Source organism: Ranitomeya imitator, chromosome 4, assembly GCF_032444005.1.
Source record: "Ranitomeya imitator isolate aRanImi1 chromosome 4, aRanImi1.pri, whole genome shotgun sequence".
NCBI classification, from domain to species: Eukaryota; Metazoa; Chordata; class Amphibia; order Anura; family Dendrobatidae; genus Ranitomeya; species Ranitomeya imitator.
In genome coordinates this window covers 339,297,866-339,319,428 of record NC_091285.1, presented here as the reverse complement: position 1 = coordinate 339,319,428, position 21,563 = coordinate 339,297,866, and the positions used below count along the sequence as shown (strand labels likewise).

General features: G+C 41.4%; 2 protein-coding genes and 1 long non-coding RNA gene across 4 annotated transcripts in view; 2 read left to right on the top strand and 1 right to left on the bottom strand.

Moving 5' to 3' along the window:
- The window catches only part of TAFA5 (TAFA chemokine like family member 5), an 875,188-nt gene that overhangs the window by 38,050 nt on the left and 815,575 nt on the right, over positions 1–21,563 (top strand). The window lies entirely within an intron of this gene.
- LOC138676095 (uncharacterized) lies at positions 15,347–17,958 on the top strand. Of its 2 annotated transcripts, XR_011320745.1 has the most exons (5): positions 15,347–15,461; positions 17,037–17,114; positions 17,194–17,301; positions 17,393–17,464; positions 17,593–17,958. It is a non-coding gene; the product is annotated as an uncharacterized lncRNA (long non-coding RNA). The 2 variants fall into 2 exon arrangements; XR_011320744.1 differs by lacking the exon at positions 15,347–15,461 and having other exon boundaries at positions 16,767–17,114.
- Positions 17,982–21,076, bottom strand: LOC138673803 (uncharacterized). Its single transcript, XM_069761846.1, has 3 exons — positions 20,463–21,076; positions 19,536–20,356; positions 17,982–17,995 (listed from the first exon to the last, which is right to left on the bottom strand). The coding sequence occupies exons 1-3, from the start codon at positions 20,813–20,815 to the stop codon at positions 17,982–17,984; spliced, it is 1,188 nt and encodes a 395-aa protein (XP_069617947.1). The 5' UTR covers positions 20,816–21,076.

The window sequence follows — 21,563 nt, the reverse complement described above, 5'->3', positions numbered from 1 at the left end:
ATGTTTCTTGTTTTCCAGTAGACTCTATTGTGAAATCAATGGTTCCATTCAAAAGTTCAACTAGTCCCACAAACAAACAAGCCCTCACATGGCCTTATTGATGGAAAATTAAAAAAAAGTTATGGCTTTGTAAAAAAATGGGAGCAAAAAACAAAACCCCAAAAATGGAAAATAGCCTGGGGTGGAGGGGTTAAGACGCTAAGTTACTATTGAGTCATGAAGTTTACATGCACATTAGCTGCACTGAACATACCAAATTACTATATTTGTTTATGGGAAAGATCGTGATATAGAAAAAACCATTGCCATAATAGTAGAAAATTCATATGGCACAAAAATGTCATTTACGGAATAAGCTATTTTTTTACAACACTATCACTTTAAAGGGGATTGTCTGTTAATCTGAGTATATTGCTGACATCTACCTGGTTCGAGTGGAACCTTGGAGTGGATCAAACATACAGTATATGATAGACATAAAAATATTTGTAATGACACTGCATCTTGTATAGACCCGGAGATTCAGTCTGCAATACATTAGAAAATAGAAATAGCAAGACTTTGTTCGCCCTTGCTTCATTCTAAGGCTGGGTTCCCATTGCGTTATGGGACCGCGTTAAACGGACAGAGTTGCACGGCGAAATTAACAACGTGCAACGCGGCCGTTAACGCGCCCATTCACGCTAATGGGAACGCGCTTCACTAGCGCGTGCCATGTTCGGCACGTGCTAGCGACGCGCCGGTGATTCCTAGCGCGCCGCGGACGCTGCTTGCAGCGTCCGAGGCGCGCCCGCGGTCCGTTCCCCGCTCTCGCAGATCGGGGATCTGCGAGATCGGGGACGTTACCGCGACCCCGACCGCAGCCCCATAGAAAACATTGCGTTAGCGCAATCCGCTAGCGCTAGCGCTAAACGGATTGCACTAACGCAATGTGACCCTAGCCTTATAGGTTTTTCATGTTGCCTAACAGGCAGAATGGGGCATTGGGATTTATAATTCTGCTTGACAGAAATTATGGCAACCTGACAGAATCAAGTTGATGGCATCCATCAAGATCACGGACTCGATAAAAACAGCACACATGTTGGCAGTGGAAACATAGCATTAAAAAAAGCTTGGGATTTTAACTAGACAGAAGAGAATAACTAAAACAATACACAATAAATTCATAACGTGGCCATATGAATTATAAGGGTATGTTCACAAGTGGCATTTTTCAGTTTGTTTTCTACAAACAAATTCTTTGCTCTTGGCGGTAAACATGCTGCAAATACAATGCAGGACATAGCTGTTTTTTTGCTCCATTTTTCAGGTGGGCAACATATGTGATTTGTCTACTGTACATGGTAATAAAGTAAATTTTATTCAGCAAAAATTACAAAAATGTAGCGCAAATTTTATACTGCTTTTTTTCAGTCTTTCAACTGGTAAACGCTGTAAAAACGCTGCAAAATAGCTTAACAATTTGACATGTTGCAGATTTTTAAAACCCTGAAATGCTCAAATACTGTCATAAAAAACATGTACATGAGATTTCTGAAATCTAATTGTTTTTCCTGATACTGTAAAATGCAACTTCTTTGCCGCTCGAAAAACGCACAGAAAATAAAACACTGCAAAATTGCCACTCGTGAACATACCCTAAAGCTTGAAAATGTGTCCATATGTATTTATTGGGCATTTTAGAATAATGTAGGAATAACACCTTGGAAAACATGCAAGTGGGTATTTTTAATTCCTATCCTTAAAGAGTAAAATGGGGTCTTGTTGACTCTCATCCAATTTTTAAATGTCATCTACTTTGTGCTTTGAATCTTACAAAATATGTTACATAAAACCAAAGTGAATAAAAAAAATTAAATAATTTCTTTTACTATCAAATTCCAAAGATTTTAGAAGAAAAACAGCCTCCAACTACCGTTAAATTACATTTTGTGCAAATTAAAATGCATGGAGCTTGATATCTTTGATAAAACATAATAAGTGTCAAGATGATGGAGAGAATATCTAAGTTTGCTAATAGATTTTTTTCTTCAATTTGTTATAGGACAGCAGTTATCCGACAGTGTTCTTTGAGACAAGCCACGCTTTCACTTAGTGGCATTCCTGAAGAAATCCATTTTTACCTATCTTTTTTTTTTCCATTCGTAACAGGGTATTCATTAGCTTGCAAAATGTATCTTCAAAGCTTATTTGATGTTAAAGCAGCCCAACGAGAAAAAAATAATAATAGTATGGGAACTGATTCTGAGTACCTATATCATAATGCTGCTGAATAAAGCAGAATGCTGATTATATGACAGTCACATCTAGGGCTCAGAAATTCTGCTGCGATGAGTTACCTTTTATTTCATTTTCTGTTTAAATACACATGATCAGATGTATAATAATCTTCTTGCATTATTGATTTGTTTTAGTATCTGCAATTCGGAGCTTTCTCCCATACAATATTGATTTTCACTGCTTATTCCCAGGGGCAAACCTCTCAAGGATACTAATAAAGATCTCTTAAAGCAAAGATTTCACGTGTTTCAAAGTAAATGCACGCAGTGCTTCTTGTAAGAAAGTGTCCTAAGTGCTCTAATGACGCAGGATGTACTTTCAGCGTCAATGATTTTTGTCAAACATTTTTGGTGGATGATGACCCTTGTAAGAGAAATGAAGTGTATGGCAATGGTAGAGCTTATAAAAAAGTCAGATGTAATCAGCTGAATGACTCCTGTTCAAGTATGACATATTCTTCCAGATTTTCATGGCGCCTAAGCTAACTGTTGCACTGAAAAATACAGTACAAGAGCACCCAAATGAGACATTTAGTAAGTAAAGGGATCCTGTCAGCAGGATTGTGCACAGTAACCTACAGACAGTGTCAGGTCGGCGCCGTTATACTGATCACAATGATACCTTGGTTGATGGAATCCATCATGTAGTTGTTTCTTAATCTTTATTTTCCGTTTTGAGGTCGTGCCCTAAGGCAGGGTTGGTCTATGTGGTGCTGTGATTAGGTATTCATAATGCAGAATGCTGATTGGTCACTGATCCCTTACCTGGTTACTGAGCACAATCCTGCTGACAGGTTCCCTTTAAGGATCATTTTTGAAACTCAAACGTAAGAGATCCTCTCAACAAAGTCTAGTCATTGAACAAATTCGAAAGTGTTCTATACTCTAATTATACCTGACACAGGAATATTTAACTCCTTACTCTCTGGCCACAGGACTTTAGAAAGCTGAGCAAGCTACATTATTTCCATATCTCCTGTAGGAGTGCAAGAGAGTTAAAGGGCTTTATTCTCATTATATTTAAAGAGTGAAAGTGCAAAGTCCTTGTATGAACAAGCAACTTTGCTATTTTCTTGCTCTAAAAAATCCTTGACATTCTCAAGAGCAGAGCTATTCTTGATTTTATGGTTTACTGCTCATTGTCTATATTACTGACCACCACTGCAATCTTATAGTAGTGGCTAGTCTCCTAGCACAATACTTACAAGCTCTCTCCTATTGAGGTGGTAATACTACTTTGCCAGATCACTGGATTATCTGATGCTGCGGAGGGAATGCTTCCGGCACTCGCAGCACGAGAGAACGCATGGTGCTGGACAGTGGCACAGCAATACCAATAGTCTGAATTGTCCGTCAATTAGGCGAACACCACCCACCTACAACAAGCAAGAAGCCGAGAGTCAGGGAGCAGTGCACGCCTAAACTGTAGTCAAATAGATTTTGGAGCACATTTAGATACAATGTCTATGGAATTCCACTTTCTTGTGACTAATGCAGAGTGTTAGATATTATATTGTAAAAAAAAAGTGTACAGTTAGCTACATTTTTAAAAATACTGTTTATTATGTAATTTTCCTAGGTCATATGTTAGATTGTAAAAAATAATCGGAAAGTATTGCAATTTTCACTCTGGCCACTGGGTCTCGCAATAGAATGTTCTGTTCTATAGAGATCACGTCATAGCGGTCATCTTATTATCACTATAGGCAAGATTTCACAGTTTGGTAATACCTTTTTATAACTCTGCAGGCAGATAACAGAGGTTTGACTACTGAAAACATTTCATAGAAAGAACTTCCCTCCTTTCCCTTTGACATTAGTCACTGCACACATCACGGAGAATGGCTAGGGAACATTCTCATTCACAAAAGCAAACATCTCATATAGTCCTCCTGACAAACCAAACCTGAATGTGGTGAACAGCAGCTCGGGTAAGATGCCTGCCCCTATGATCAGCTACAGAAATAAAATAAGAGAAATCTATCATCAGAAAATACAACTCATAATTAGCTACGTCAATATAGGTGATCCATTACAATACAAATACAAATATCAAATACACTACAAATACAAATATAATACAAATATCTCGCTGAGGATCTGTTTATACCAAGGAAGGTGACGGGCACAAGGGGGCATTCTTTGCGTCTGGAGGAGAGAAGGTTTTTCCACCAACATAGAAGAGGATTCTTTACTGTTAGGGCAGTGAGAATCTGGAATTGCTTGCCTGAGGAGGTGGTGATGGCGAACTCAGTCGAGGGGTTCAAGAGAGGCCTGGATGTCTTCCTGGAGCAGAACAATATTGTATCATACAATTATTAGGTTCTGTAGAAGGACGTAGATCTGGGTATTTATTATGATGGAACATAGGCTGAACTGGATGGACAAATGTCTTTTTTCGGCCTTACTAACTATGTTACTATGTTACTATGTTACTTTATCGGGGCTATGCTCATTTTTTAACCAGAAGTGTACATGGTTGTGCACAACTGGAGTTATATGAAAAGGAAAAGTGCTGCTTTGCTATTTCCATAACTCCCACAAAACATAATGGTGAGATTACCTCTCCAATATATTCACCAGGGAATGTAGAAACAATAAATCGGCTAACAAGGAGCACGGACTCTGATCCCTCAATGAATGACGATCCCAGTGATGATATTATCCCCACCCCACCTAAAATATATACCGCCAGAATTTTATAGTTTGTTTTTCATGATCTGAAGTTTGATTTTCCGAGTGATTTCTGCTATTCTCTGTAGTTTTGTATGTAGGATGTTTAGTGATGTAACTTCTTGTGCATTTAAGAATCAATTAAGATATTTTTTCATAGTTCATTTCTAAGGCCAGAAATCTAATATATTCAGCTGAATGTGTGTGTATGTGTGTATGTCCAGGATTGGCATCTGCACCGTCGCAGCTAGAGCCACAAAATTTTGCACACTCACATGTCTGGACCCCGAGAGCGTCATAGGCTATGTTGTGAGGCGAAATTTTAACCCTGCGCGTTCCAATTCACCAATTTTGCCCCTATCTACATAATGGGAAAAAAGTGAAAGGAAAAGTGTTGGAGGCAAATTGACAGCTACCAGATGTGAACAAGGGAGACTTAAAGAATGAGAGCGATGGCGCCAAAGAGTATATACCGTACAGTTGCTAAGGTGGGGCCCCGACATGGGATACTCACCACACACAGGGATATGAACACACACACAAAATGCGCCACACACTACCACGTGCTTGAACACATATCACCCTCAGCACACATTTCACCACAAATACACCAGTCTCGCCACATAAAAGTCAAAACACAAAAGTCACCACTCAAAACTCGCCACGCACAAAATTCGCCACATTCAAAACTATGCTCATGCAAAACTCGCCACACGTGCAAAATTCACCTCATGGAAAACTCGCCACAGGCAATACTTGCACACTCGGAAAAATTGCCACATGCTCAAAAGTTGGAACACATGCAAAAGTTGCCTCACACAAAACTTGCACATACTCAAATCATACCACAAATGCACCATATAGGAAATACAGCAGCTGTCAGCCACATGACCTGTCTGTTATGTGTATGCGTGAGCTAATATATACTTCCAGGGGGAGGGCTTCCTGTTGGCTGGGGATTTACCAGGCTGCCAATTTAGTTTACAAATACTGAAGTAAAAATACTGACCAAGTAACGTGTGAACGAGGTCTAATACAGGAGGACATGACACACAGGTATATACTATATACAGGAGGAGATGACATACAGGTATATACTATATACAGGAGGAGATGACACACACATATATACTATATACAGGGGAGATGACAGGTATATACTATATACAGGAGGAGATGACATACAGGTACATACTATATATACAGGGGAGATTACACACAGCTATATACTATATACAGGGGAGATGACATACAGGTATATAATATATACAATAGATGACACACATGTATATACTATATACAGGGGAGTTGACATACAGGTATATAATATATACAGGAGGAGATGACATACAGGTACATACTATATATACAGGGGAGATTACACACAGCTATATACTATATACAGGGGAGATGACATACAGGTATATAATATATACAATAGATGACACACATGTATATACTATATACAGGAGGAGATGACTTGCAGGTATATACTATATACAGGAGGAAATGACATACAGGCATATACTATATACAGGAGATGACATACAGGTATATACTATATATAGGAGGAGATGATATACAGGTATATACTATATACATAAGAGATGACATACAGGTATATACTATATACAGGAGGAGATGACACATAGGTACAGTATTTTCCGGCATATAAGATGACTTTTTAACCCCTAAAAATTGTCCCAATAGTCGCAGGTCATCTTATACGCCGGGTACGGGTGCACGGAGCGATCCTGGATGGTTCCCAGGGTCTGAAGGAGAGGCGACTCTCCTTTAGGCCCTGGAATCCGTATTCATGTAAAAAATAAAGAATAAAAATAAAAAATATGGATATACTCACCCCTCCGATGGACCCTGGCTCTCAGCGCTGCAAACGTCTGCCTCCGTTCCTAAGAATGCAGTGAGTGAAGGACCTTTGATGACGTCATGGTCACGTGAGCGGTCTCATGAGCTGTTGCGTGACCGCGACGTCATCGAAAGTCCTTCACGCCGTATAAGATAACTGGGCGTATAAGATGACCCGGTCTTATACGGCGGGTATATCCCAAATTCCATATTTTATATGGAAAAGTTGGGGGTCATCTTATATGCCCAGTCATCTTATACACCAGAAAATACGGTACATACAATATACAGGAGGAGATGACATACAGCAGTTACATACTATATACAGGGAGATGACATACAGGTATACACTATATACAGTGGAGATGACATACAGGTATATAATATATACAGGAGGAGATGACATACAGGTACATACTATATACAGGGGAGATGAAACCCAGGTATATACTATATACAGGAGGAGATGACATACAGGTACATACTATATACAGGGGAGATGACACAGGTATATACTATATACAGGAGCAGATCACACACAGGTATATACTATATACAGGAGGAGATGACTTACAGGTATATACTATACTAGATTGTGGCCCAATTCTAACGCATCGGGTATTCTAGAATATGCATGTCCCCGTAGTATATGGACAGTGATGATTCCAGAATTTGCGGCAGACTGCCCATCGCTGATTGGTCGAGGCAACCTTTCTGACATCATCGTCGCCATGGCAACCATTATGACATCTACATCGATACTGTGCCCGTCGCTGATTATTCGATGCGAATTCGCAGCAGACTGTGCCCATCGCTGATTGGTCGAGGCAACCTTTATGACATCATCGTCACCATGCTGTGCCCGTCGCTGACTGGTCGAGGCCTGGTGGCCTCGACCAATCAGAGACGCGGGATTTCCAGGACAGACAGACAGACAGACAGACAGAAAAACCCTTAGACAATTATATATATAGATACAGGAGGAGATGACATACACGTATATACTCCATACAGGAGGAGATGACACAGGTATATACTATATACAGGAGGAGATGACATACAGGTATATACTATATAAAAGAGGAGATGACATAAGTATATACAGAAGAGATGACATACAGGTATATACTATATTCAGGAGGAGATTACACATAGGTATATACAATATACAAGAGGAGATGACATACAGGTATATACTATATTCAGGGGAGATGACATCAAGGTGTATACTATATATAAGGGAGATGACAAACATGCATATACTGAGGGGAAATGAGACGTGTGAGGTGAACATGAGAGGTGGGCGGTGAAAATGAAAACGTGTGAGTGCAAAATGAGAGGAGTGAGGGAAAATAGCGGAGTGATCAGAATATGACAGATGTGAGGTCGAAATGACAAGTGTTAAGGGGAATGAGTGGAGTGAGGGGGAAAGAGAGGTGTGAGGGAGAAAATGAGAGATGTGAGGGAAAATGAAAGATGTGAGGGGAAAAATGAAAGATGTGAGGGGGAAAATGAGAGGCGTGATGTGAAAATGAGAGAAGTGAGGTGCTAAATGAGAGGCCTGATGGGAAAATAAGAGAAGTGAGGTGCTGTAACTAACCACAGATATTTACTATGCCCAGGCAATGCCGGGCTCTTCAGCTAGTATGTAATATATAATGAACACCAAAGCCCTAGGCGCACTACTACAATAACAGAGAATACAAATATATGGGGTGCAAGTGAGTGATAAACCAAAATGAACAAAAGGGAAGAAAAAAGCATTACTCCAAATATCCACACCTCATACATAAGACAAAATACTAGAACATGTTAGAAAAAACAAGATTTTTATTGGCACACCACACAAATGAAAACATAATTAAAAACCGCAAAAAGGCACCCTGTCCATACACAATATTGCAGAAATTCCAGATATTGTATACACAATAAATGCAATCTAATGTGACCAAATGAATTCCAGCCCATGCATCTGTGAATAATTGGACCTATACAGAGCAAGCCAAAAGGATCGTCATCAGGCTAGAAAAAAGTCCCAGACAATCACAGTTGTAAAACATAGGATAATATAACCAGGCAAAGCCTAGGTCCATATAATAACCCCTATTTGGCTCATGGGATAAATGTGCTCCCAAGCTCGCTAACTAATCAAAAGAATCCCAAGCAAACCATAAATATGGTACACAAATGCGGAAATATGTAAGGAAAAGCCCCAGAAAATGCTGAGGCTAAATTACCCAGTACAGGATAGTCACCAAGCTGAGGAACACAGGCCGGCAAGAGGAAGCACAGGGGCCAATGCAGCCCCACGCGTATCGCCCTCACTGATAGGGCTTCATCAGGGGAGATCAGGATAACCATGCGCCTAGTTCTAGATTCATGAAACTCGGCCGTACATGTGTTTTTTGAACACTGCTACATTTATGAATAATAATTGCTTATGATTATGTTAGTCAAGCATATATGCTGTACACACTCAGAGCTGAAACATACAGTAGCAACGCTACAATAAACAGTAAATACAAGAAATGGGATCATCTCATAGTCCCTTGGGTTGTTGCACCCATTTGACAGTAAGGTGACTACAGTCTCATTGGATAAGTTTCAGTGTAATGTTTGAATAGCTTTTTTAGTTGGTGCAAAGCATTGTTCTGCCAGAAAGTTAAAACTGTTTCCTTGCTGGTAACTTTTTTGACTCCTACAGCAGTCAATGCTATTCACTGTGCCACTAAGTTATGAAAGGAAAGACTTGCTGCTAAATAAAAAAGAGAAAATAACTAGGCAGCTCAGTTCAGAAATTAAAAGACAGCCCGTTAGGTAAAATCGGAGTATTATTGACTGCCCTGCTCTTAAGCCGCAGCAAGGAGGCTGATATTCTGGGTTGCTCCTTGGGCTTTCAACTGTAGAATCAATAGTATTATGAATTGTAATTTCATACCTGCTTCAAAAGTAAATTTCAGGAAGGCCAAATCGTCCAGCCACTCTCATTATGCTTTGTCTGTCGCATATCTAAATGTGTGATTACATGCTGGTCACCTTTCATAAATTTATCAGTCAAAAACATGAATCTTGCGATAAACCACTTGTTCAAGATCTTTGCCACGAGATACTGAGATATTTAATTCTCTCAGGAGATAATGAAATGGATACTAAGTATCAAAGATCACAAAGGTAATGGAGCTGTGGAAAGTCGTTGTACATGGAAAGTCATTTGGAATTATTTAGCAATAACACCAGTTACATTGTATGTTGGCCTTCACTGTAATTTTCTAGGATCAAATAGTGTCATTAAAAATAAGGTAAACTATTTAAAGGACACATTAAGTCAAATACGTCTGTATTCTGCCCATATTATTGTTTATATGCCTATACAGTCTTATGGGAGCATTGCTAATACCATTTGTGTATCCAAACTTTACATAAGCTGTAAAGGTATTAACTTTCTGTCTAAATATAAATGGATCCATAATATTAAGATAATTTCTAAAATATCTATTTTCCAGTTGAAAGAGTCTCTATACATCCATCGGAAGTGGGTTTTAATTTCAATAAATTGTAAATATTTTATTTACGATTTTATCAAACACCCCATAAAAAGCACCTATACATGTTGTCTCAGATTTCTGTCACTGACAAGATGTTCCACGTTTGTTAACACTTTCTCAATTACGCCATCAAGAAAAATCTGAAAATGTGTCAAACTCGAAACACCTTTCAGTAGAGTCACAGTGCTGAGAAGGAAAGGTATATGGGATAATGACAAGATTTGTAAAAATAGATCCCGAATGTAGTAGTGATAACATTAGCGAAGAAATTAGGTGCAAAAATGTCAGAATGTAAAAATAAGAAACAGTTTGGGAATTGGAGTGATTTAGCTTTTCTGATAACTAAGGGAGAGTGTGAAATTGCACCCATGTCACTTTAAATCATTTACTCTAAGCAAAAGACTATATAAAGAAGATTTTATGTTGTGGCACTCATGAAAAAAGAGGTCCCAACTCTATATATTCCTTCTTTGCTATTAGGTGTTATCTAGAGGAAGGTTCCCAAGGTTTGTGAAGTTAGTAAAGAAAGAAATACCATGTCCTTTTTACTGGTTGGAAAATCCTTGCAACATATCCAGGGCATCATGATATTCGTCATGGGATGTGTTATGGACCTGGTGGTTAGGAGCACCCGGAACGACCTGATGGTTCAACTCACACAGGACAAGCTCTGGGAAGTGGGAACTCTGCTGACCGCAACCCCTAATCCTATCACACAACTAGAAATAGCCGTGGAGCGTACCTAACACTGCCTAGACGCCTCTTTACAGCCTAAGAGCTAACTAGCCCTAAAGATAGAAAATAAAGCCTACCTTGCCTCAGAGAAATTCCCCAAAGGAAAAGGCAGCCCCCACATATATTGACTGTGAGTTAAGATGAAAGTCACAAACACAGAAATGAAACAGGTTTCAGCAAAGGGAGGCCAGACTTACTAAACAGACTGAGGATAGGAAAGGTATCTTTGCGGTCAGCACAAAAACTACAAAAAGACCACGCAGAGTGTGCAAAAAGACCTCCGCACCGACTCACGGTGCGGAGGTGCAACTCTGCATCCCAGAGCTTCCAGCTAGCAAGGCAAAGTCATGATAGCAAGCTGGACAAGGAAACAATGAACAAATAAATAACTAGCAGGGACTTAGCTTCTGCTGGAGTAGACAGGTCACAGAAGGATCCAAGAGCAACTGAACCAATACAAGAACATTGACAGCTGGCATGGAGTAACGATCTTAGTGGAGTTAAATAGAGCAGCCAGCCAAAGAATGAACTACGTCACCTGTGGAAAGAACCTCAGAAGCAGCAGCTCCACTAACAGCCACCAGAGGGAGTCCATGGACAGAACTCGCCGAAGTACCATTCATGACCACAGGAGGGAGTTCGATCACAGAATTCACAACAGGGATGCCCTCTTTTTTGTCTAACTTTCTAAGTTCCTCACTGTAACCTGACCCTGCTCCATCTTCATTTACCTCTGCCACCAGACGCCACGTCACTCTTTAGGAGGCACTTGTGATGAAGGCATTAGTGGCCAGCAAGTAATAAAAATGCCTTCTAAATTGTTGGGTGGCTTGTGTGCCACCCAATCACCTTAACTTTTCCTGCTGGGTGACTCAAAGGTTTGTCCCGATGTTTCTAGTATACTATATTGAATTCTGATACTGACCCTTCCAGTTACCTCAACTTTGATTCTAAATATTCCCCTGGTTTTAGCTTGTTTAATTTTGCTTGGCTTGATGTCTTGGTACCTGATCCTGGCTATATGGCTGGGGTCACACTTACGATGAATGCAGATGAGTGCTATGCGATTAAACATCACATAGCACTCGGACCAGTATTCGTATATGGGGAAGCTCACATCAATGTTTTTTTCTCAGCCATTTTCAACTTGCAAGTGAAATCGCAGCATGCTTCGATAGTCACCGACACTCGGCCGTATCTCGGCTCACTCGCATCCATATAAGCCTATGGGTGTGAGTGAGACAACGCACATAACTTGAATATCATCCGAGTGCTGTGTGATATACTCTGACCCCGGCAATGGAGGAGATGGAGAAATTCATTTCTCCTTCGCAGCTGTGCTCCGATCCTCTCTGTGCCAGAGGCTCAGAGCACAGACGCATGACACTCGGATCCCACTCACAGCAGAGCAGGAGCTGAGGGTCATTAGCATATTGCATCTGATTCTCTTGCATTGGATACCATAAGCTAGTTTGACCCAGGCCATTCTGTGACTTCACTACATCTTCTGATTTTATCCCTGTTCCTGTCACTCCATTTATTTCCCCAACTAGTATGAATACTCATGTCCTCCATGGTAGCAAACCTGTGGCCCTGTTGTAAGTCTAAATATCTGTATAGATGTTAGCGGGTAAAAGCTTGCTAGACAGTAATGTTGTTGAGACTGTGGTGCGATTTGTCAAATTGTGTATACCAGGTGTAAAATACTTTTTAAAAATCACAAATTTTTTATACAATGTGAGTTTATGCATATATTCTGTAACTTCTAGCATTTATGCAATAGTTTTGCACAGCTTTGCAAATATTTTTGGAGCTGGGGTTGAACAGGTAACTGGTGTAAGACTTGTGGTGAAGCACATAGAGGCGCTAGCCACATTTCATTAAAGGTTAAAGGGAACCTGTCATCAAGGTTGTGCACAGTAACCTACAGACATTGTCAGGTCAGTGCCGTTATACTGACTAAAATGATACCTTGGTTGATGAAATCCGTCTTGTGGTTATTGATTAATCTTTATTTTTAGTTTTTAGTTAATGATATGCTCCGGGGCAGCCTATGGTGGGCTTCATGTGGTGCTCTGATTATGTATTCACCACTATGGCTTCTGATAGGTCAGTGATCCCTCAGTGACCTGCCCCCTATATTACATATCGAATATTGTATGGAGAAAAAAATCACCTTCAGCATAGCATCTATCGGCGATCTGATAGATGCTACTTCGCATTTTGCTAGAGCAAGAAAACATTGTTCACTCACAGATGGCACCACTGGCTCCTTCGCAGTAGCATCTATCATAATAATCAGTATGTAAAATAGGGGGCAGGTCACTGAGGGATCAGTAACTTGTCATAAGCCATCAAAACTGAAAATAAAGATTAAAGAATAACTACAAGACAGATTTCACCAACCAAGGTATCATTTTAATCAGTGTAACGGGGCCAACCTGACAGGTTCCCTTTAAGAGTTGTTTGCTAATGAATCAGGTAATTGTCACGCCATTACACCCCCTCATCAAGACTGGAATGAACAATGTCGATTTTGGTGAATCAATTCTATGTGATTGCAAAAACTAACACTATAACTATACACTAAAATCCTCTCCATTCTTAACATCAGGGATTTTTACCACCTCAGAGTGACTGGTTTTCTAGGAAAGGAGACTGTGCTTGCAAGCTGTTTGCTATGCTATCACTTGATCTGGTCAGTCTTAGTGTTCCTGGAGAAAGCACAGTTCAGATGCAGGCAGGAAGCCCGAAGCCAGAGAAGTGGTCTGCTCCATAAAAGAGAAGATCACACCCATTTAATGAAAAAGTAATGGTTACTTACATAGAAGAAAATAAGTCTAAATGATCCCTTGCTGATTTTGTACGTTTGCCCACTTACAAAGACATGAACAGTCTATAACTTTAAGGGTAGGTTAATTTTAACATTGAAAGATAGAATATCAAAACTAAAATCCAGAAAATCACATTGTATAAATAATATAAATGTATTTGCATTTTGCAGTGAGAAATAAGTTTTATCCCTCTGGCAAACAAGACTTAATACTTGGTGGCAAAACCCTTGTTGGCAAGTACAGTAGTCAGACTTTTTTTTGTAGTTGATAATGAGGTTTGTGCACATATCAGGAGGAACTTTGGTTCACTCTTTGCAGATCATCTCTAAATCATTAAGATATTGAGGCTGTCGCTTGGCAACTCAGAGCTTCAACTCCCTCCATAAGTTTTCTATGGAAATATGGTCTGAAGTCTAGCTAGGTCACTCCATGACCTTAATGTGCTTTTATTTGAGCCACTCCTTTGTTTCCTTGGATGTATGTTTTGGGTCATTGTCTTGCTGGAAGACCCAGCCACGACCCATTTTTAATGTCCTATATGTGTGACTGCATATTTTTTTAGATAGGTACCTACGCAATTATGTGACTGTTTTCAATTTATCCCAAAGGGATTACGCACATGGGTAGTTTGGAGATAGTGGATGATCTGCTCTGCTAGTGTGTATCCAATCAAGGAGTCAGAACCAGGCAAACGTATAGGTAGTGCAGTTTATTCTCTACGCGGTTTCAAGTTTTCCAACTAATTTAGAAGAACCACAAACATCACCAGCTAGCTCCAAACTACCCTCAATACTTTGTTGGCTATGCCAACCAAAGGAGCTCTAGGAGCTGGAGCTCTGTCCGATACTGTCCAAGTCTTACGTCTTAGGCCTCTTTCACACTTCAGTCTTTCGGCGTCAGTCAAAAAACGCCATTTTCGTGAAATGGCGGATCCGCCATTTTTTTTTGGCGGATCCGCTATTTTCCCATTGACTTGCATTAGAGACGGATTGTGGCGGATGGCCGTCCGTTCCATCCGCCATGCGACGGATCCGTCGATATTTGGCGGACGTTGTCTAGACATTGACGGACTTTGTAACGTTTTTTGGCGCCGCCGAAAAGGCGGACCGCGGCGGATCCGTCGTGTCCGCCTTTTTTTAGAATGGGCGCCTATGGGCGTCGGATCCGTCGCGATCCGCTTTTTGGCGGATCCGTCGCCTCAATCCGCTTTTTTTGATTGAGCATGCTCCAAAAAGTGGATACTTTGCCCAGACAACCCAAAAACTATATAAGGACAGGTCATTCCCAAATGTACCAGCCAGCAAGACAGACCCTTCAATGCAAGAGAGACCCAGCCAGACCCTGCCAGCAAGACCTTGCCAGCCAGCCAGAGAGGCCCTGCCAGCCAGAGAGGCCCTGCCAGCCAGAGACACACTGCCAGACCCTGCAAGCAAGACCTTGCCAGCCAGGCCCTGCCAGCCAGCCAGAGAGGCCCTGCCAGCCAGCCAGAGAGGCCGTGCCAGCCAGACCCTGCCTGAGACAGCCATGTGAGTACTGACATCCAGCGTGCATGTGTGTGTGTGTGTGTGTGTGTGTGTGTGTGCATTTGTGTATGACGTACTGAGTACAGCAAGAGCTTTTAAAACCTGAATCCAACCTGAGGCCTGCCGTCGTCCTGCAACAGCCAGTGCCCTGCTACAGTCCAGATCCACCCCGAGGCCTGCCACTGTGAATATATCAAGCTCCAGCTGGAGGACTGATGGCCGTGTGTGTGTGTATTTTTGTACTGCTGTGTGCTTTTGTATGTATGTGTTCATGTGCCTGCACCTTATTATGCCTTCTTCAATATTACGCCTGTTCATGTGTTATGCTTGCATTATGACTCTGCTTGCAGGTATGTTTGTGTGCATCTTGTTGGTTGCATGTGCATTTGTCAATGCCATATTGGTTAATGTTGATTTTTGATGTATTTACTAAAGGTACCGTCACACGCTGCAGCGATACCGACAACGATCTGGATCGCTGCAGCGTCGCTGTTTGGTTGCTGGAGAGCTGTCACACAGACCGCTCTCCAGCGACCAACGATGCCGGTAACCAGAGTAAACATCGGGTTACTAACTGCAGAGCCGCGCTTAGTAACCCGATGTTTACCCTGGTTACCAGTGTAAAAGTAAAAAAAAAAAGGTAAATTCCGCTGTCTGTCCCCGTGCTGTGCTTCTCTGCATTGTGAGCGCCAGCCAGCCGTAAAGCAGAGCACAGCGGTGACGTCACCACTCTGCTTTCCGGCCGCTGTGCTTACACAGGGCAGAGAAGCAGAGTGCCGAGGGACAGACAGAAGGTGGCTGTGTGTGCGTGCGTGTGCCTGCCTGCCCTGTTTATATGTTTTTCATACTATGCTGGTATTTTGAATAGCTGTGGTGTAAAATTTGTTTTGTGTGTGTGTATAAATGATGTGTGATGTGTTCTGCATCTTTGTTGTTTTCCATAATGTACTTGTATTTCAAATAAAGAGCAGTGTAGCTCCTACTGTACCCTAAAAAAAAGAAAATTTTAAAAAATATAGTAATAAAAATTTCACAAAACTGTCAGTAGTCTCATTTCAAGATAAATGTAATATTGGGTAAACATGCAGTAAAGGTTATATATACAAATGTGTAATGCAAATCTTTGCTATAGAATATGTTATCTGGTTTTAGAAAATACAAACTGTAGGGTAATCATAATTAACAATTTTGGGGATTGGTATTTTAATTTCGAATGAGGAACATTTTTTATAAGGTTAAACTTTGTTTAGGTGGGTTTTACCAGCATGCGCATTGCGCATATCAAGTTCTAAGTAGTTTTGGTGTTGTTTTAAAGGGATTTTTTGGGGTTTTTTTTTGTGGGGAAACAGGAGGTAGAGGGTTTGGCAGCTTGTGCATCAAGTTTGACGGTAGAATTTTTTTTTCTTTTGTGGTGGGGGAAATCAAAAATAAGTTGGCACTGTAGGTACTGTAGTAGGTACTGACCCAAGACGTACACAAGCAGGCTCCCCATTTTTTTTTAAAAGTTGTAAGTGTAAAGTCCTGAAAGCTGCATCTATCCTTTTGTATAGTAGCTTAGAACTCTCTTTATGCTTGCAGATTCTAGGGACCAAGAGGACCCAAGCAAGGGACCGACCGACCCAAGCTATAGGCAAGCCCCAAGTTTTGGAAACAGATGTAAGTGTAAAGTCCTGAAAGCTGCATCTATCTATCTATCCTTTTGTTTAGTAGCTTAGAACTCCCTTTATGCTTACAGATTCTAGGGACCAAGAGGACCCAAGCAAGGGACCGACCAACCCAAGATAGACGCAAGATCATAATGTCTTCTTCTGAGAGCCCCCCAGCACATCATCAGCAAACTGAGGTGTTAATTTTTTTTCTTCATAAATTTTTTATTTTGGTGCAAGAATGGCAATTGTATTTTAAGCCTTTATGTGTTTATTCTGTATTCACAGGAATATGAAGCAGAGGGGCTAACAGAAGGAGACGGACAGGGTGGAGAAATACAAGGAGCGGGAGCGCATAGTGTAAGTTTTGAACAGACCGATCCTCACATACAATGCACTACACCCAACACAAACATTCAGCACAGCACACACAATACATATGCCTCGATCAAAGAACATTATTAATTTTATTTTTTTTTTTAAATTAGTCTTCACAATCCGGGGCTCGACGTAGAGTTCCTCAAAGCACCTCCCATAGTCGTCGGAATGATAATCGCGGCGGTCGCCGAAGAGTAAGTTCCTTTTTGGTTTGGTGTTTAGTAAAATGTAAAATTCATGTGTTGTAATCTTTCCCTTTTTATTCTTATCTTTTTGTTAGGCTTCACAGCGTGCTCCCGAACAAGATGATGAAGAGGAGGGCATCGATGTGAACACCCTCATCGAAGCAGTACAAAGTCGGGAGCCGCTGTGGAACATGTCGGACCGCCGCCATGCTGACCAGTTAATCACCCGACGGCTATGGGAGGAAGTGTGCAGTGCTGTTATGGATAACTGGGAGGAACTCGATGCTGGGGCCCAGGATCTAGCGCGTAAGTATTCACACTTCATAACCTTATGTTAGGCATGATTTAATGTGGTGTATAGTAACCAATTTTTGCTTTCTCTTTCCAGGTAACAGGATTATCGTGCGGTGGCGGTCACTCAGGGATCGCTTCAAGAGGGAGTTTAATAAGGAGATGCAGGCCCCGAGTGGATCTAGAGGACGCAGGAGCAGATACAAACATGCCAGAGCCCTGTCGTTCCTCCGGTCGACGCTGCTGAGCAGAAGGTAAATATTCAACACCACATATTTTCAGTCAAACTGTAAAAATGTGTAACCTTCAATTTTTTTTGCAGCAAGGGCAATTGTAATATCCAGATACTAATTTTTTTTTTCTTCTTTAACAGCACTTTCTGCAGCACTCGGGAGCCTGCATCAGAGTTGCACCCCTCTGGAGCGATCCCTCAAGAGTCCGCCACCGGGGACCACGTCGACCCCTCTGTTTCTGCACCTTCCCTTTCGTTTGATCCCTCAGCCTCATCCACCAGCGCTGGAGCAGCAGGGCGGACTTCGTCACTTGAAGCTGCAGGTGATGAGTTAGAGTTCCCTTTACCCCACCCCTCTGCCACTGCCGCAACATCTAGACCAACTTTGTGGTCAGGACGGCAGCGCCAGAGAGGTCAGGAAAGGAGCTATGCGCCTGACTTTTTGCAGCTGAATGCATCCTTTCACAGTGCCATCAAGCTTTTGAGTGAGCAAACGTCTGCTGGGTACAATATGCTTAACAAAAGCATACTTGAACTCAGCAGTCGTCTTGATAGGATGCAATCAGATGCAAATCAGTCACCAAGGCACTGTTTTTTTCAGTCAGTCCTCAGGCACATGGAAAATCTAACTCCTGACCTGCAGATGCATGTGATGCAAGGCTGCCACACTGCTCTAGCGCAGGCGATGTCCCATGCCCCTCCACCTACCCTTCATGTGTCAACACCTTTCCCCTCTCAATCCACCGTCTATCCTCCCGTCCGTCCTCCTCCTGTCCGTCCTCCTCCCGTCCATTCTACTCCTTCGTCATTTGTTCCTTCCCCCCTTAGTCTTTCCCAGTTTTTACCGTCCCCCTTCCATTCTTCCCCTTTAACTTCTCCGTTCCCAATCCCACCAACACCTTCATACCTCCCACACACCACATCTGCACCTCAACTCTCTACACAACCTCATGTTTTCACCACCCATTCTACTTCTGTTCCTCCCCGTGATGTCCTGTCCCCCACTCTCGACGTGGTCCGCCCTGTCAGCCCCTCCGCTACTATCTCCACCCCAAACTATGAGAATCTGTAAATAAATAAACAGTTTTTTGGTTTAAAAACAATTTTATTGTCTTTCTCTTTTTTTTTTTGTAAAGTTTTTAAATCACCAAGGTTATGGCAATAGTAACAATAACAGTGTTTAAAGGGTACCGTTGCAAAACATACAATGCTGCATTAAAGTACAAAGATTTTGTAAGCAAACAAAAAATGGTATTTTTACAAGTGTAAAAAGAAAAAATTTTTTACACCATTTCATACTGCCAGTCAACTGATCCTGCAGGAGACATGAAGTAGTCTGCAAAACTGTCCCGCATTCTGGAGACTGCTACTGGACTGCGAAAAGTGGTGTTTTGGTAATCCCGAAAGGTGCTTACAGAAAAATTATCCTCCAGGGAAACTTGTTCTTTTGATAAAACAAAATTGTGCAGGACAACGCACGCTTTGACCACATCATCGACAGTTTCAGTCTGCAGTTTAATTGCAGTTAGCAGGACTCTCCATTTGGCAGTTAAGATGCCAAAAGCACATTCCACAACTCTTCGTGCTCTGGTTAAGCGGTAATTGTAAATTTTTTTCCTCTGGGTCAGTCCACTACTTCCAAAGGGTTTCAGCAAGTGTGGGGAAAGCTGGAAGGCATCATCTCCAACACAAACAAATGGTAATGGTGGACTAGTGGTTCCAGGGAGAGGTCTAGGGGGCGGAAAATCAAATGTCTCTCCATATAAACGGCGCCCCATTGGTGAATTTTTAAAGATTTGTGAATCATTTGCGCGTCCATACGCACCGATATCAACAGCGATGAACTTGCATTGTGCGTCGGCTATGGCCATCAACACAATAGAGAAGTACTTCTTATAGTTATAAAACTGTGATCCAGAGCCTGAAGGTTTGACGATCCGTATGTGCTTTCCATCAACTGCTCCAACACAATTTGGAAACTGGCAAATTTGCTGAAAATTTTGGGCGATCTCCAGCCACCTCTCCTGTGATGGCTCTGGGATGTATTCCGCTTGTAGGCACTCCCACAATGCCCGGCAGGTATCTCTGATGATCCCCGAGATGGTGGATATCCCAAGTCGATACTGAAAATGGAGGGATGAGAACGACTCTCCAGTTGCAAGGAATCTGTTAACAAAACGAAAAGACAATAATTATTAAAAAAATTCAAAAAACAACATTACAGTTATAAGTCTGATGAATGAGAATCATTTAAAAAAAAAAAATTACTTACCGAATAGTCACCATGAGACGCTCTGCTGGTGATATTGAGAATCGCATCTGGGTGTCTCGTCTACGTATACAGTCTTCCACATAGCCCAATAAAAACTCGAAATTTTCAGCTCTCATCCTCACATAATTGAAGAACTTTTGAGGGTTTTCCCTTAGTTCCATGTAAAGCGTGGAATAAACACCACGGGTCATACGTTGTGCTGTGATGGGATGGATCCACAGCCTTCTCTTCCGCCGCTGCCGTAGGATGCGCAGTCTTTGTTCCTCCCTCTCTCGAACGCTGACTGCCAACTGATTTGCCTCAAAAGTAAAATCCGCATAGATCTTTGCAATGTTCGCCAGGACTCCTTCCATTTCTGCCACTTTCTCTACAACCTTTCAAAGATGTGGTGTAAATACACGCTATATATAGTTTTGCAGTAGTATCCAGTAGCCAATCACATTGAAATCCTCCCCTTTTAAAAAACGGATCCGTCAAAAAACGGTTACAACGGATGTAAAAACGGTCGCAACGGTTCTAACGGATCCGTTTTTTAAACGGATCGGGGCAGCTGATCCGTCAAAAAAACGGATCCGTTAGAACCGTTTTTCAACCAAATTTGACGGATCCGTCGATCCGCCACGATGTCGGACCTAACTGACGCCACACAACTGAAGTGTGAAAGAAGCCTTACACAACCCCACCAGGTGAGCAGTCTAGTCTAGCAGTTGTCTTGTCATGCCCTTAAGACCTGACAGTGTTCCTGATGATTTTTATACAGAATGCATAATAAATAATAGTGATATTATGTTATTAGTCATCTGAATATTAAATTGCCTCTACTGTCCAATCTTTCTGGGTGAGTGAGAATTGCAGTCACTATTAAATCAAAAATAATGATTTACTCAGTTTTTCAGTATTAACTGATGTGATAAACTGGATTTTTAGCAATTATATGATTAAAAAAATGCTGTCATATGACTCCAATCCTTACAAGTCACACAGGAGTTAATTTGAAACGAGTCCATATCTGAACAAATATGGTGAAGGTGTGAATGTTTTATTATCACAATACTTGTAGTAGGCTTAGAGACATGGAGCAATTATCATTACAGGTTTGAA